This window comes from Pangasianodon hypophthalmus, chromosome 25 (genome assembly GCF_027358585.1).
Source record: "Pangasianodon hypophthalmus isolate fPanHyp1 chromosome 25, fPanHyp1.pri, whole genome shotgun sequence".
Taxonomy (NCBI): Eukaryota; Metazoa; Chordata; class Actinopteri; order Siluriformes; family Pangasiidae; genus Pangasianodon; species Pangasianodon hypophthalmus.
In genome coordinates, this window is record NC_069734.1 from 4,468,582 (window position 1) to 4,485,553 (window position 16,972).

A 16,972-nucleotide genomic window follows, 5' to 3' on the forward strand; every position below is an offset into this window, starting at 1 on the left:
GTGTGTGTGTGTGCGCGCACAGTGTGATCGTGTATTTACTTTAATGCTAAAATCAGGCACCACGACACATTACGAATCTATAGCCTCTATCTGCTGCTACTCACGATCACATCTCAAAAGTACGGCCAGTCTGCTCATCTCTGCACAATTACACCCTGAATGATTGTAACACCCTGTAATGAATGTAATTAATAGTCTCTGTGTGTTACTGTGTAATTATGTGTACTGTTCCGGGTCTTTGTAGTACCGAGCCCTTATTGTACACACTGGTTTTACATTACACTTGTCAAACTAGTTACACTTCATGTACTGTGTTGGGTATGAGAGCTGTGTTGTGTACGCTCTCTCGTGTTGTGGTTTAGGTTGTTGCTCCGAGGCACAACACTGGGACGACAATTAAACTGACTTGACCACCGAGTCCCCCATGTGGGTGAATGGAGTTACTGCATGTCTTTAAGAAAACAAAAACAAAAACAAAAACCAACACACACACACACACACACAAAAAAAAAAAAAAAAAACTCAAAAAAATCATTGCAAAATATTTATATTATTAAGCTAATAATTGGTCTATCTCCCAACATGCAAAATAATAATAATAATAATAATAATAATCCCCAACCTGAAAAAACTCATTACACTCAAAGATTGTAGTATTGTAATATTTGCAATAATAGCAGTTTTGCTTGGACAATTTATATAATTAATCTAAAAAAAAAAAAAAAAAAAAAAAAAAGTTTACAACCCTGCAAAATAAAACGCACAAAACAACATACTATACCTTGTCTTTAACTCTAAAATTTTGACATATTGTAATTTTTTTCCAGTCACCAACATGCAATATTTTAACATTTGTATAATTTATATAACAATTTTCATAATTTATATTATATAATTTATGTAATAATTCACCTAACTCCCACCCTGCAAACTAAATACATTAATTAATTAACAAAATCTGACACTTTGCATTAAAATCTAAAAATATGACTGCCAACATTTTAGAATTATTATGAAAATTAATATTGACCAATTTTGTAATATTTGCACTTTTATCAAAGTTTACTGGCAAAACATTTATAGTTATGTTAATAATAATAATAATAATACTAATAATAATAATAATAATAATAGGTCTAACCCCCAACCTGAACAAACAAACAAGTCAAAAGTAGTCCAATTTCATTGGGGAAAAAACTGCAGATCTGGCAACCCTGCCTGTAGCAACCTAGGAAAGACATGAAGAGCCATTTCTGAACCTGTAAAAAGTGAAATAGTGCAGTTAAAAAAAAATCATTTTCTGCTATGACCCAAGTTGAACATTTTAATTAGATTTTATCTTTCAGCATGAAACTGGAGGGGGAAAGCGAATCCACCCGTGATCATACATGAAAATAATTGTAGAAAATTAAACACAGAGTAACTGACAGACATCATGGATAGTTAGAATACGTTTAATAAAAATAATTAAACCTCAATTTTTTCTCTATAGAGACTTCATAGAAAGTAATTCAATAAATTAGAAATCACTTCTTAAGACATGTAATCTCCACTACATGAAGTGTTTTTGCGTCTAACACAAGAGCACAACTTTTGCAAATATTGCAACTGTCCAAAGAACAAAATCCAACAAAACAAGAATGATTTGTAGTATCGCCTATCAAGAGCATAAAACAACTAAGAAATAAAAACACAGAAAGGCCATTTTCTATTCGTCATTTCAACATCTATTTCTCATAGTTGAAAAAAAAAAATAAAACAGCTTTACAGTAGTGTATATGCTTTTTATTCAGCTTGCATGTTGGGAAGGAAGTGAGCCGGTGAGGGTCAGTGGTGCAGGACTGGATATGTAAATCAACACCATACACATTAAATGGTAATATCTGATGGATCGAGTTATGAAGAAAAAAGATAAATAAATTTTTAAACACAAAAATACATTTGAAATAATTATGGCCTGCTGTTGGTCTTGGATATATTCACAACTTTTAATTTTTTTTGAAGTGGGATTTGTTATAGGACGATGCTGAACGCACACTTCTGCACAGAGGTGAAATAAAGGAAAGCTTTGAAATTATTATTATTATTATTATTATTATTATTATTACTTGACAAAGACGGGTGAATATGTAAAATTGGGATGTACAGGATGTGCTCAGGAGCAAATAATGATACAGATTTGATACAGCTAATATTAAAAAAATTCAGGATGTCAAGATATTAAAAAAAAAAAAAAAAAAAGGGAAAAACAAAAAACCTGAAGTTGCTATTTTAAGAAGTATGGAAACGTGAATGATTTTCTGCCCTCGTGTCTGAGGGGCAGATTCAGAGGTACGGTGTAAGAGCACTTCTAAAAAAGGGCAGTTAAAAAGTCAGTCAGCACTTGCGGATACACTGATGAGACTCGAAAGTACGGAAAAGAATAAACAGTGATGCCTGGGTTTATTAAACTGTTCAGTTCAAGCATTGTAGCTTAAAAGCTGAGGTTTCTTCAGGAGTCAAGTGAAAATGTACAACCCTCAAGTTTACTATACTGCTCGTTAATATATCCTCATACATAAGTAATTATTAGCAATGAATAAAACTGGCACTGGCACTGGTAACTCCTTCCAGGAGTTTTATGCTACGAATGGACAACCTGAAGCAGTTTCCTCACTCAGTCCTGGAGTAAATTCACACTGCAGTTTTAATAGCGCATGATTCAGTAATTAATGAAACAAATCCGACGTTCATGCACCGATCATGACTGGAAATCATGTCTCGGTTTAGCAGTGAATAACAGCAGGAAGCAGAGATGATCCTTTTACACACACACACACACACACACACACACACACACACAAAATGCCACATTTCTGACCTGATTCTCAACCTCAGGACATGAGGAACTGCACTTGAGCATATTAACAACACCTTATTTTAAATTCTTAAAAGAACACAACTCTAAATTAGAGTTTTCCATGAAAATTTTCCATGCACAGACGACGAGATGTTTATACACACCAACAACGTGATTATTAGCTTTAAAGACTGCTTTAAATACCTTAACTTGCTTTTTATACCAACAAACAATATACCAATACTTTAAAAGCTCTGGAAATTCTGACTCAAAGACGATAAGGGAGCATTGTTGTTATGAATGACAACACAACATACAAGCAGCACATGCCACAATTACCAAGAGGAGTAATGTATGTATGTATGTATGTATACACAAACACACACACACACACTAGAGGAAGCCAGCTGATTTGGAGGAGAAAGAAGGGGCCTATTTGTTGCTCCCACACCCACAAGGAAGCCAGCTGATTTGGAGAAAAAAGGGGCCTACTTGTTGCTCCAACACACACACACACACACACACCCACATCCACTCTAGGCATTGTAGGTTTGAGCCCTGTAGCACTACATGAGGCAGCACATACTCAGATGTTAGTTTTTCTGTTTTTCCCCAATGCCTTTCCAGAAACACTTGATTTCACCAGCGTTATTCCAGTTTATCACGGAATGACATTTGGTATGAGAACACACATGACTAGACTTCATTTTCTTCAGGAACACAGCCTCAGACAATCCTTACATCTACACCTGCCATGTATTAGCATTACACCTATACTGATAATATTGTGGTCCGTTTCATACTTAACTTGCAAATATGTATTTGGTTGTATTTATGGAAAGCGAAAGTTTTTCCAAACACGCTGAGTGACCAATAAGGGTTTGCAGTAAGTACTGGGATACACAGAGAACAATAAACAATATATGTAATAGTAACAAGACAGAAAAAGTACTGGTGAAAGGTTGAAACATAAAAAAGGAGAATGCAGAAAGTGGCAAGAAGAATGGAGGAAGAATGGAGAGTGGAGCTCGGTGACGGCGGTATCTACAGCTTCAGTGACATTCGTTAGCTGCCTGTGTTATTGCTGAAGTTATAAGTACTGGACTGTCTGAAATTCAGATGTCGTATGATCCTGCAAAATTATTTACCAAAGGAAACCAAAATAGTCAAGTTCTGTTTCTTCCACACAAAATATATTAATTATACAGCTCGGCATGAGCAATAACGTCCTTGTTTTTTTTAATAAAATTAAATCCCAATATAATTAATACAGTAATGCCAATTATTTTTCTTTTTGATTTCTTGTCTTCTGCAATTGTACATCACTGTGCAATACAAGTTCACCAAAAAAAAAAAAAAAAAAAAAAAAAATCTACTAAAGTTCCTGGACATGCAAAATGTCTTTTCAAAACAACGCTGTACCTAAACAAACACTGAAATCTCATTTCAGCATCTGTGCAGTCTCGTCATTTTTTTTCCATTTTTTCCCCATCTTTATTACACAACACTTTCGTTCTCATATTTACATGAAAAAAAAAAATCCCTAAATCATTATGTAAGTGCTCTTATATACGTGTTTGCATGTGTACATTTCTAAGAGATGTAATATAAATATATATATGTATTTATATTTATTTATATAATATATATAAAGGCTCAGTCTTCGTCGGTCGAATCAGAGTCCTCTGATGACGAAGATGATGAAGAGCTTTCTGCGTCTGAGGAAGATGACTCTGCCTTCCCCGAGCCCTCTGGACCACTGATGTCCTTCTGTTCGTCAGGCTCCTCCCCTTCATCCTCCACGTCCTTCTCCGATTGGCCTGAGCTTTTTTGTGCGGCGTCAGAGGGGGCGGGCTGAGCCGGAGGGGCGGGCTGAGGACTGTTAGCTTGTGGCTGATTGGCCACAGGTAAATTAAGGCCTGGGTTGAGAAGCATCCCTGGGTAAAGCATGCTGGAGAGCAGTAAGGGGTTGAGGGCTAACGCTTGGCCTGAGGCTGAAGCACTTGTTGAGCTTGGACTTTCTGTCCTCTCCGACTGGATCTCCGACGTCTGAGCCGTCGTATCCCCGCCGCTTTTCTTCCCTGAATCCTCACCAGAGGTGGCTTCCTGTTTTCCCAGCAGGCCGCTCATTCCGAGTAGGTTGGGCAGGCCGGCCATGCCGGAGAGCATCATGGGAAGCATGGCAGCCATGTTGGCAGGGTCAGTCTGGAGGCCCATGAGCCCTGCAGTGAGCTGGAAGCTCTGAAGGCTCTGAAGAGCCTGCAAGCTGTTCAGGTCCAGACCGGAGATGAGCCCGTTGCTCAGGAGAGGGTTGACGCCGAGAGCTGCACTGACGTTAGCGTTAGCCGTATTAGCCGCTTTGGCCAGAGCGTTTTTGGGCCGACGGCCTCGTCTGCTCACCTCCTCCGGTACGATAGGACCTGTGAGGATCCGGTCAAACATGCTCTCCGGGAGGTAGCCCTGGGGATAAAGAAAATGTATAGTTTTTTTCTATAAAAATACAAAGATGCAGAAAAGGGAATTTGCTGATAAAACTAACAAAACAAAAAACATCATGACTGTATCCTCCACAGAGAAGGAAAAATTTGTCTACTCATTCTCACCGACTGTTTGACAACGTCTGCCCACTCTGGTGGAATTCCATACTCTGGATTTTCCTGGAGGAATCGGCACAAATCCTTCAGAGGAGGAGCAAACGCACCACCGATCTGTACACAAAGAAAACATACATGCATAAAAAGATATAGGGGGGGGGGGAAAGAGGAACCCACACAATCATGCAGCTGAAAGAGTTACAGAAACACTGCATCCAACCTTGCGAGCATTTCTCCTGTTGATGATTTGGACTCTTTCCTCTCCTGTGAGGCTGTTGACGTCAATCTTGTTGGGATTTCTACAGCGATGCCTCTTCTGCTTCGGCCGTCCATCCTGAAACTGTATCTTACTCACCCCCTGCATGCACAAAATAGCCACAAGTGAATATTGTAATGCATTCGCTTAAATGTTCTTCCTCAATCCATTATTTCTACTTTTTTTTTTTTGCAACCTGAGAACTTTTAAGACAAAAAAACAGGGATTACTGCTGTTTTTCGAGTCCGATATCTACATTAAAGCAGCTTGCTAATTACGCAATTTAGCTCATGTTAAGTCTTTCATTAAAAATAATGTTAACTAGCTAAACGGAGTAACAAACTAACAAAACAGCTAGCAGAAACATTTCTTTTTTTCTCCTGATATACCACTACACATACAATGATTTTTGCAAAGGCCACTTAACCTTATACCCATTATCTCTGTAGCTGAAATCTTCTAATATGCAGTATCTAATTCTAACAACCAGAGTTTACCCCATTTTGTAGATGGTTATCCAAGTAAGCATATTCCTGTTCCTTACCGGGATGAAGGCTCCGACGTCTGCCACGAAGCCTGGGTGTTCCTTCAGCCACTGATCTAGATCCTTCCGTCTGGGAGCGTCATCCCCGGCAAGCCGTGTTCCGTCTTTAAGGTTTATGACAGGGACTCTGCTCTCTGTGTCCACGGGCCCAGCAACCTGTGAGGCGCCAGGGGTTGAGGCTTGGGCCGCAACCCCACTCCAGCCTGGAGGAACCTGTAAATGGAAGAAACATATGAGCATCCACATGTGCATACAATTATTTCCACTGATCACTTTACAGAAGGTAAAAATTTCTGACATGATCCCAGAGATGCTCTGGTAATAACTATATTATATTACATTATACCACCTTCCCCTTGTTAAACCAAACTGTAAATTATCATACTCCTCCTGTACATGGTACAGATGCACACACTGTGTTGTGTCTTGTAATACTGGTCCTCATACCTGATCAGGCATTGCAGTAGGTCTGTTCTTGTTCATAAAGAGATGATCCATCCCTTCTACATTCTTCCTTCTTCCTCTCCTCTTCTTTATCACTGGCTGACCATCAACCATTCCGTTCAGTCGTATCTGTCCACTCAGGCCTGCACAGAAAGCAGGATGTAATGACTTGTGGACTGTCATAATAACATGAGTGTGTGTGTGTGTGTGTGTTGTAGCGCTGGGTTACCGTGTTGATAACTGTTCTGTGTTTTGGTGTAGTCAGTCAGGCTGCTATCAGAGGCACTCTGCAGCTCCTGTAGTCTAGCCAGATACTGCTGCTGGGCCAGAGGTCCCTCCTCGCCGTCTAGAGGACGCTTCAATGGCAAACCCTGCTTCTGGAAGGTCAGTTTCAGACTGCCTTCCTGCTAAAGGTCAAGAGATGTTAGATGTCAGTTTTAATGTACAAATAAAAATCATGTTATTTTTATATATCAGCAGGCCAAGCTCAAACTGCAATTAGAAAAGAAAAAGAAATTAAAATTGTTATTCTGAAAATCAAACACAGGATGAAATCAGAAGGTGCAGGTTAAAATTGCTTTGCCATAGGAGCCAAAAAAAAAAAGAAAAGAAAAAAAAAGCATAATAACCAAACAAACAAACAAACAAATAGTAAATACATAAGCATGCCTAGCGCTGCAACAGCCACTGCGGCTTGGCATTTTTAGGGAGGGAGGGAGCTGGGGATTGGGAGAACTTAAAAGAACATACGTCATTTATTTTGACTGAGAACTCCTTTTCTCTGTCTGCATCATGCTTCTTCACCTTTGAACCCTGAGGAGAGGCTGCGGGGTCATCTGCCAAGTTGGCTGCGTTGTCCATTAGCTTAGTGGTGTAAAACGAGGACACTGCAGCATTTCCCTCGTACGCACGCCGAGACCCGGGCCACTTGCCCTTCAGTACCACCTGACAAATACTGTCCAGTCGGTTTATCATAACACGGTCCTGTAAAGTGAAATAAAAATGTAACCGATTGACAACGATTCTTATAGTGCTGTCCATAAAGGTCTATAAAAATGGCTCTTTGTACTGTGTGTGTTTACCTTCGGCCAATAGGAAGCAGCGAGCATGTAGCCTCCACCGTGGAAGGGGTGGGAGGGGTTAGGGATGCCGTTAGTCACGTTACTGTCCTGCATGTCGTCGTGAGTAGTGCTATGAGATGCTATGCTGTCCTCATCAAAGCCTTTAACGCCAGGCACCACTGTGGCTACACACACACACACACACACCTCATTATAAATATGAAACAAAATGGTGAAACAATATATCACACACATAAAAAGAAGTTAGAAGATAAAAGGAAGTAAGAAATTGGTCTCGGTGCGACTTATATTCCATAAAATACACCTGACGTCGTAGCAACGAATCTGGATACATTCCAGAAACTTCATGTGCATACTTCAAATGCTTAATGTGCTTCAGTTATTGGATTAATCACTAAAACAGCATTGTTCTAAAACACTATTGCATACAGTGTGAGCCACTCACTGTTCTTTGGAACCTCTTCACCATCACTCTCTTCAGAAGATGAGGACGATGACGACGAAGACGACGAGCCGGAAGAGCAGGAAGACGACGAGGATGAGGAACTGGACCCTGACCGTGATGAGGAGGACGATGAAGACGAGGATCTTGATGAGGAGCTGGATGAGGAGCTTGAGGAAGATGCGTCTGAATCTGAGTCTGACCCGGACCTCCTCCTTGCCTCCTTGCGACTTCTCTTGCTCAGTTTTTTCTGCTTTCGGCTCTCTGGGTTGGGCGCGAGCGGCTTCGTTCGGGCAGCCTCCATCCGTCTCTCATTTTCTCCTTCTTTCTCTTCTTTCACCCCCTCTCCTGTAGGTGTGGGGGGCCTGAGGGAAGGCCAGCCCTGTGTCCCTGCCTCCTCCTCTCCCTCTAAAAGCAGCTCCTCCTTGGGTGTAACCTCCCTAGGGGTGGAGTTAGTTAGTGGTGAAGGCGGAGCCCCAGGAGTCTGGCTCTGTGCTAAAGGGGTTGGGGTGCGTGTCTGTCCAAGCAGCAGCGCCTGATTTTGGGCTTGGCTTTGTGCCGGTGCGCCCTTGTTTTGGCTGTAGTTCCTCTGGGCTGTCATGAAGCTGAGCTCAGGGTCTCGGAGGATGTGGTAGTCTGTCCGGCTCACTCCATGCTTGGCTGCACCAATTAGCAAGTCACGGTCATGAGTGCCCGGCTCCCACCACACAGGCAGATCTGAGCCAGGCTGGCAAAGCGCCAGGCGCTCAAAGAGCTGAGGGTGGCGCAGAACCTGTTCCCGAATCTGCCGGAGCAGCTCCACTCGGTACAGTGTACGTGAGGCACGCTCTTCTGTGATCGGCTGGATGGAGAGAGACGGATCCACAACATCTGAAAGGACAGAAAAGCAGAGACACAAATAAGGAGGGAAGCAGAAATGTTATTGAACATGTTTTGAACATGTTGTAGTTTGTGCCTCTATATAAGCTATACCTATGTTATTTAGACACTTTCACTGGCCACTTTATTAGGCATATATTTCTCAGTCCTCCTCTACTAAATGTGTGTGTAAGACTGCTTTTTGATCCCACTCTCTCCTGCTCCCAAAGGAATTCAGACCAATCTTGACCAATCCCACCCACTCTCGCAGACACTCTTGACCAATCCCACCCACTCGTGTAATCATTATATTTTCTAATGAACTTTGTTGATTCTATTTCCTTAAATTATAATTAACTTAAATCACCCTGACCTTAACCAGGATAAAACAGTTATTGAAGATGAATGACTGAATGTGGTAAATGCATCCCACGGAATCCCAGTCTTTATGCACAACTCTACCCTCTACCCTGTCCACTAAAGGAAAAGAACAACTGCTGACCAAGTATTATTTGGGTAGTTGACAAATCTCAGCACAACAGTGATGTGTACCTGACATGGCAGCTTTGCTGGAGCTTTTAAACAGTGTATTCTTACTGGACAATTGATTAGACACTCCTACCATGCTGGTCCAGAGTGTATGTGTACAGTTAGAGATTATAGCCATTTATTTATACAGTTTGTGCTAACTGCTTCTAGACCTTAATCAGTGTCTGTTTTTAACCACAGAATAACTTCTGGCTGGAGATTTTTCTCACTGCAGACTCGCTGCTGTACTGAGAATGGACCACCACCCAAATCGTATCTGTTCAGCAGACAAATTTTGCATAGCAACAGATGGGCTACAGTCAATAATTGCATACTACATACATAAACTGGAAACTGTGTGTATGCATGTGGGCCAGACAGATGTGTGTGTGTCAGACTCACCACCCTCCCTCGGTGGTAGGCGGCAGACCCGCCTGCACATGGCAGTGAAAGCACAGAGGTATTTGTGGAGACTCTCGTCTGTCTTTTTGTGCAGGCGAGCCATGGCTCTGAATTTGGTCCAGTCAAAGCGGCCCAGCTCTGGATCAAACACGACGCCGAACGTAGACACCACGCGGTAGAAATCTGCCTCTTCTCTCCTGGTCCACCTGTGTGGAAGAAAGAAACATAGGGTATCAGCAGAGGTTGAGTACATCATACTAGTGTATATTCATCAAACAATTCTTTACTTGTGTTTGGAAGCATGTGGCATCTCACCTTTGTTGACGCTCGATCTTGGCAGCCATTTTGGGGTTGATGGCATCTGTAAGCGTGGGGGGCAGGGGGCAAAGGTCAGGGGTCTGCTGCGTCTGGTGGATCTGCAGGATCTGTCTGCTCTTGGTGAAGCGCTGTGATGCAGTGATCAGGCGCCGCAGCCGAGCTGTTAAGGCGGATGAAGACGGCCAGTATGCTCCCGTGACGACTCCCAGAGAACTGCCTCCACCGTCCAGCATGGAGCCACCTTCTACACACACACACACACACACACACTCTCGATTAAAAGTCATGAACTGAGAAAAGCTCAGCAAGATCACTTTACTAGATTCTGGTGGGGTGGGGTGCTGGGGTCAAGATAGTTTCTCGTGTATGTGTAATGTCAGCTGACAGGAAAATCTGACCAACATTATACTTCCATTGCTCATTCCACAGGTGATTATTCTATAAATTTCCAAGTTTTCCACGATGCATGGAAACCCTGATGGTGTGTTAAAAGGCAGTGGTAGCTAAGGGGTGTACAATCTGCATTTGTGACTCAGAAGTTGTGAGAACAAATCCCAAGACTACCAAAGAGCCACTGGTTCAGGTGTTTTGGCATGTCCGGGAGACCAGAAACAGGGACATCTGGAGACTTTCCCAGAGGGCTAGACTGGGAAACACTTTTCTCCCGATTGCATTTTCAAAGTACAAAGCAGCAACAAGCAGAAATACGGTGCTGACTTTCACATACCTCCTCCTGTATCCGTTATGACCAGATCACCAGGAGAGGAAGCATCATCCTACAGAAGAAATACATTTTCAGTACCATGCAGTGAAAAGGTTTTATGTTAAGCCTTCAGATCTTCAGCCTTTTGATTACTAGATGTGTGTGTGTTTTCCACGACTGTCTTACCTCCATATCATCTTTAAGCAAAGTGGGTGCAGGCTTGTATTCCGGATCGTCACCATCCCTGCAGATACACAAACAGGGTCCCAAAAAGTCAGATATTCAACAAATATTAACAAAAAGAACCTTATCAATTATCTTATCCTGATCTTATCGGTCTTGTACTGTGCATGTGTGTATCTATATATATTAAATGTGTATGTCTCACCCATCCATAAAGTCGTTTGCTCTCTGTTCAGCAGCGATGGCCTTCTCGTCCGGCCGGCCGACCCGGTCGAGGAAGCACAGAGCAGAATCTGCACGAATAGTGTTGTACTTCTCGTAACCTGCAAAATACGCACACGCCAATTAGTCGAGTTTAACCTCTCTTACCCTCAATCTCTTACTCTCAATTAAATTGGGAAAGACAAATTCAGAAATGTGTACATGTGTATATACATACATATGTACACATATTTTAAATAATATAATAATAACAAACAATAATAATCATCATGGCAAAAATCCTGTGCAATTGCCACTTTAAGGGTGTGTGTGTGTGTGTGTGTGTGTGTGTGTGTGTGTGCGCGCGTGTATGTATCCTCACCATGCTTGTAGACTCCTATCAGCAGACACTTGTCTGCCAGTGTGTCCCACCACATAACAGGCAGCTCTGAACGATCCAGCTCAGGAACCCAGATCTGTATCTCACTACAAGAGCAAAGCAAACAGATGGTTAGGGGCTAAAACTTAACATGTTATTATCGAGAAGAGGCTTAAGCTAATCTGATATTCAAATAGTAGCTTAGTCATGTTGGCTGTTGTTACAACTATGACATAAAACTCTACTGCAGAATGGAGCTGGCTAAGCTGCAGGATACAGACTTTCTAAGACATAGTACATAATACAGTACAAAGACATCTATACTGTATAATATATAGGTAACAAGCAGGTTTTTTTAGTCAACAACTGAGTTTTTGTCACTATAAAAATATTTCAAAATATTCAAAAAATAAAAATAAAAGATATTAATGGTTGTTTTTCTTAAGACCTCCACACAATTTAGTGTAAGAAAAGCAGGTAAGCACATCATTTTGGTCTACATTTCTCTCTTTAATCCGTGTGAGGAACTGATGTTTACGAGCTGTAGTTCTGTTTAAAAACAGCAGATGGCGTAAACTCTGATGTCTTAATACCCAGCACCACAAGCAGTCTTGGATACCAATAAACTGAATAAAGCCACACATTCAAAATAAAGTGAACACAAAAGTCTGAAATAAATAATACGTAAATGCATATTCATCATCAAATCACAATAGATTGTGAGGTATATATTTATAAAAAAAATTTTTAAAAAAAAGAACAACAAAAACTAAGCAACAGAAAGTACGTGTTTTGCAGAGAAGAGGTGAAAGCTCAAGACTCACCTTGCTTCAATTCCATCCAGCACTTTCTGACACTGAGAACCAATGAGCTCCTGTTTCAGATAGTACAGCATTCTCACTCTCAACAACACCCTACACACAGAAGAGAAACAATGAGAGGTGGAGAGAGGGAGAGAGAGAGGTAAAAATGAGAACAAACTTTTGCCATCAATTTGCCCCTTTCACTCAAACACACACACACACCAATAAAATACATGATGGACTAAACACACAACAAAGGCAAATATACTCCATATAAGAACAGATTAATGAGAAATGGGTTGTTTTTCCCATTTCACGTGTAAGGAATGAAACACATGCTGCCACGTGCGAAATGTGATGTAAAGTTACAGTTACCACACCGGAGCTGAATACTGTCCTATAACAACACATCCTGAAATGTCTAATTCCTCTTATACCACAGCAATTTGCCGGCAACTAGCGTATAATTTCTATCTATTACAGAATGACACAAGGTACTTTTTATCCGTTCCTGTTATCACTTTCATTCTAGCAGCTACAAACTGCCATTGCTTCACCAACCCCTCTATACATATATACTGTCGGCTTGTCATGTTCTGATGCTCTCGTGTCTGAAAACTTAAAACTACAGCATTATCTCTTACTCTTACAAAGTCCTGACATTGGAGACTCCTTCCAAAAATACCAAACAGTCCCTGTGTAAGTCACATACTATTATAAACATATTAATATATATCTCTGATATACCATGCACCTAGAACTACTGTCAGCTGCCCATTACTGGTCAAATGGTGTTGATTAATTTTCAAAAATTTTGAAAAATTAATCAACACCGTTTGACCAGTTAGAATCGATCATTCATCAACATTGTAGTATAACGAATACGGAGTCTAGACCTGCCTGAATATCAGCCGTTTACAAACTTTCAAACAAACACCTATACACAAGTACTGCCATGCATACTCACACGCGCACACACACACACACAAAAAAAACAGCGACGTCTGACATTAGTGGCATTCCAGCCCTGAGGGAAAACACAGACATAAGCAGAGCTAATGTGCGTGTCCTGGAAATAAACAATAGAGAACTTTCTGTGTGTTAATGTGCCATAGCCAATGGAAAAAAAATCAGCCTCTCTGACACATGCTTTTTGTAAACACTCAAAGGCTTCAGAAGCAAAATCAAAACTATACACTGACGCTTTGTGTGCGTCATAGAAATAACAATAGGAAATGAAAACAATGCTTTATCATGTGGAACAGAGCTATTAAAAAGCAAGATATTAAAATCATTTAAACCGACTGTCTGCATTCATGTTTGAAAAGCTTAATTCAAAGAATTTAACATTATATATATATATATATATATATATATATATATATATATATATATTTTTTTTTTTTTTCTATAACATAAAAACAGCAGCCTTTCTGGACTTTCTGGACCATATTAATCCAATATAGAGAGTGACAATATAGAGAGTGACAATACAGATGCTCAGCCACTAGGTGGCAATATAAAGCTCCAAGAACAATTTCAACTCTCACAAACAAAACAATCACTGAGTGGGCCTGTAATAATCAGATTTTTTTTCCCCCCTCACTCGCATCTCGCATGTTAGAGCGCAATGTTCTGACATGTACATGAACGTGCATGCTCTTATGTGGACCCAAAGATTGGAATTCTCTAACCCTGAAAAAAATTATACATGGTTGCTAAAAATAAAAATACACATACTTGTTACAGTGATGCTTAAGATGCTTCTTGTATCCGTCATCAGACAGCATGTGCTCCGGGTTGTGCTTCCTGATCCACTCGGCTTTCTGAATGTCAAACCCGCTGGACTGAGTCTTCATCTTCTTCCCCTTCCTGCCCCGAGGAACCGGCGTGGAGAGTCCTGAAGTGGAAAATAACACCACAGTTAATCATTACTTGATTGTTTACTCCATCAGCAGTGCTGAGATTCCAGAGTAAAGAGCGTCGGTACCCAAGTGGTTCTGGAGTTCTTTGGTCCTGCCGTCCTCGGTCGGAGCGATCAGGTCCCACATGAAGCTCTTGATCTTGTCGTCTCCTCTGTAGTGCACGAGGCAGTAGGCGAGCAGTGCTCTACAGATCCACTCCACGTCTCTCTCGGTCAGCTGCTTCTTAAAGCGGCCGTGCTGCAGGATATCCCTCCAGCGGCCCCACCTGAACACAGAGCAACGCTGTTACCACTTTAAGAAGGTTTCATGCTCAACCTTACTAGCTACAGCATTAAATATCTTATCATATACTGTACACTCACTGCCCCACATTATTCACCAGGTCTTCAAATACCAGCTTTATTACAAAGCTCCAAAACATCAGCGTTTATTCATATCCTGACTTTTTCATACTTTGCTTTATTTTTACTTTCTAATAAAAATGCACTAATATCCTAAATATTCACTAATATTTACTCACTATATTTAAGCAGGTAAACATCTGTGTATTTCCTAATAAATACTTCATAAAGTTTATTAATTTGTCTATTACACAAGAGACAAATAAATGAAAGTGTGAATAACAGCACTTACCCGTACACTAAGAGGTTTTTCTCTACCCTGAAGCACTCGGTGCGGCCGTAACTGTTGAGCCGGTCGTGCGGCCGCCGCAATTTAGGCTTATCGTCTCCGCTGCTCTCACCTTCTGATAGTTCAGCTAGCTCATCTTTAGTGGCACTGAACGGCCGCGTCTGTTTCCTTACCCTCGGCGTGTCAATCACCAGGCTGTTCTGTTGTTCAGGGAGGAGAGATAGAAATATAAAAAATGTGGACAGTAGTGTTTCATCACGTGGCATTATTTATTCCGATAAGCTGAACGTTGTGCATTTCACGCAACACAATTTTGCTGTATTTCATCCAACACAGAAAAGTTGTAAAAACTGTTCATTTTCTATTAACTTCAATACTATTACTTAATATGAGTTTTACATTTTATGTACTGAAAAAATCTTGTGTATAGTCAAATTTACCTTTAAAAGAAAAAAAAAAAAAGACTGCGATACAACAAATAAGTTCAAACCCATTTATAGCAATTTTTTCCCCCCTCACTTAAAGTTTATTATTATTTTCTTCTATTACCAGGTAATTTTATTTATTTAAAGCATGTATTTCTAGAAAGAAATGACTGTCTGCCAGACAGACAATTTCAAGCTTGAAACGAGGAAGTGTGTCTAGAAATAGTATTCATAATTGTATAAGAGGATTAAAAATAAATAAAATCATATTCTCATAAGAAAAATGTAATATACAATGGACTATATTCCAGACACCTTCAAGATACTAAGTATCATTTAATATCAAGACACTTAATATATATATATTTCTTGCGAGGTCTCCATTTCTCGCCATTTTCACTCACTCTGCCGTTGACAGTGTCCAGATCGATCTCAGCCTTCTTCGCCCACTTATCCCAGAAGTTGGGATCGTCCAGAGAAATGTCTGTGCGGTTCCCAGAGGCTACAAAACTGGCCTGGAGTTGGAGAGATAAGCGTTTTACACTGGGTATGACAAATTAAAACAAAAAAACATTTTTTGTTTTTCTAAAGAGGCCTATATAAGATTCTATAGCAACTATTATAGCGATATTATACATGAGGTATTACAGGCGTGGGAAGTTTCACACTGGATTGGAAATGAGAGACTGCGACAGAACACAGTCAATGCCACTTCTCAAATTAAGTATGAAGACTTCCTCTTTTTTATATTTTTCCGAGAAAGAAGAGACCACAACACTCATACTCATTAGTTCATACTTCCTGGATTTATAAATTTTCATGGTTAAATATCACCTGTATGACCTCGGCAAAAGCAAAACTGAAAGCAAATCCCTTTATAAGCTCAGTGTGCTTTCCTATTCAAGCAAATGAACTTTTATTCATCTTCTCTCTGATCCCTCCTCTGGCTTAAAAAAGTGGCCCAGGTTTTGCAAGTGAATTGAATAGAGTTGTTTCATGTTCATTAAAAAGAAAACCCATTTCATTAGTGTTTAAAACGGGTTCATTAGAAACTACTGTGTGGTGGTACAAAGGAAATAACTGCTGGAACACACAGCATAATTATCTTCTTTTCTTGCATGTACCATAACGATAAATACTGCCATCACTAACACATTAAATCTTGTAATCTACAGGCCATAGTACAAAAACCTAACAACACTGTCATGTTTAAAATCACCATCAAATCATGCCGCTATGTTATTTATCATCGGATCATATATATGCTTTCACTGTAAAGTTTCAAAGTAAAATTAAACTGTTAAAAGCATAGATGGAATGAGAATGAGAGACATGAAATTCATGTACATCAGCAGGTGTTTCCCTCCTGTCTGTCTTATAATTAGGGTGAGAAACTCGCACATGCCACCCACCAAA

General features: G+C 40.4%; 1 protein-coding gene across 8 annotated transcripts in view; it reads right to left on the reverse strand.

The window, feature by feature from the left end:
* Positions 1–1,296: 1,296 nt before the first annotated feature.
* Positions 1,297–16,972, reverse strand: part of chd9 (chromodomain helicase DNA binding protein 9) — an 86,133-nt gene continuing 70,457 nt past the window's right edge. For 5 of the 8 annotated variants that reach the window (XM_053229613.1, XM_034299799.2, XM_053229611.1 and 2 more), the window contains 20 exons: positions 15,961–16,071; positions 15,135–15,331; positions 14,567–14,766; positions 14,317–14,476; positions 12,598–12,687; positions 11,777–11,880; positions 11,399–11,516; positions 11,197–11,254; positions 11,035–11,083; positions 10,305–10,551; positions 9,990–10,195; positions 8,205–9,071; positions 7,760–7,923; positions 7,428–7,661; positions 6,907–7,084; positions 6,681–6,820; positions 6,234–6,446; positions 5,654–5,791; positions 5,443–5,547; positions 1,297–5,299 (listed from right to left, as the gene is read on the reverse strand). In XM_053229613.1, coding sequence (XP_053085588.1) covers positions 4,496–5,299; positions 5,443–5,547; positions 5,654–5,791; positions 6,234–6,446; positions 6,681–6,820; positions 6,907–7,084; positions 7,428–7,661; positions 7,760–7,923; positions 8,205–9,071; positions 9,990–10,195; positions 10,305–10,551; positions 11,035–11,083; positions 11,197–11,254; positions 11,399–11,516; positions 11,777–11,880; positions 12,598–12,687; positions 14,317–14,476; positions 14,567–14,766; positions 15,135–15,331; positions 15,961–16,071 — 4,383 coding nt within the window. In that variant the 3' untranslated portion in view covers positions 1,297–4,495. The remainder of the gene's footprint in view (positions 5,300–5,442; positions 5,548–5,653; positions 5,792–6,233; positions 6,447–6,680; positions 6,821–6,906; positions 7,085–7,427; positions 7,662–7,759; positions 7,924–8,204; positions 9,072–9,989; positions 10,196–10,304; positions 10,552–11,034; positions 11,084–11,196; positions 11,255–11,398; positions 11,517–11,776; positions 11,881–12,597; positions 12,688–14,316; positions 14,477–14,566; positions 14,767–15,134; positions 15,332–15,960; positions 16,072–16,972) is intronic. The other 3 variants (XM_053229615.1, XM_053229614.1, XM_053229612.1) reach the window with 3 other exon arrangements.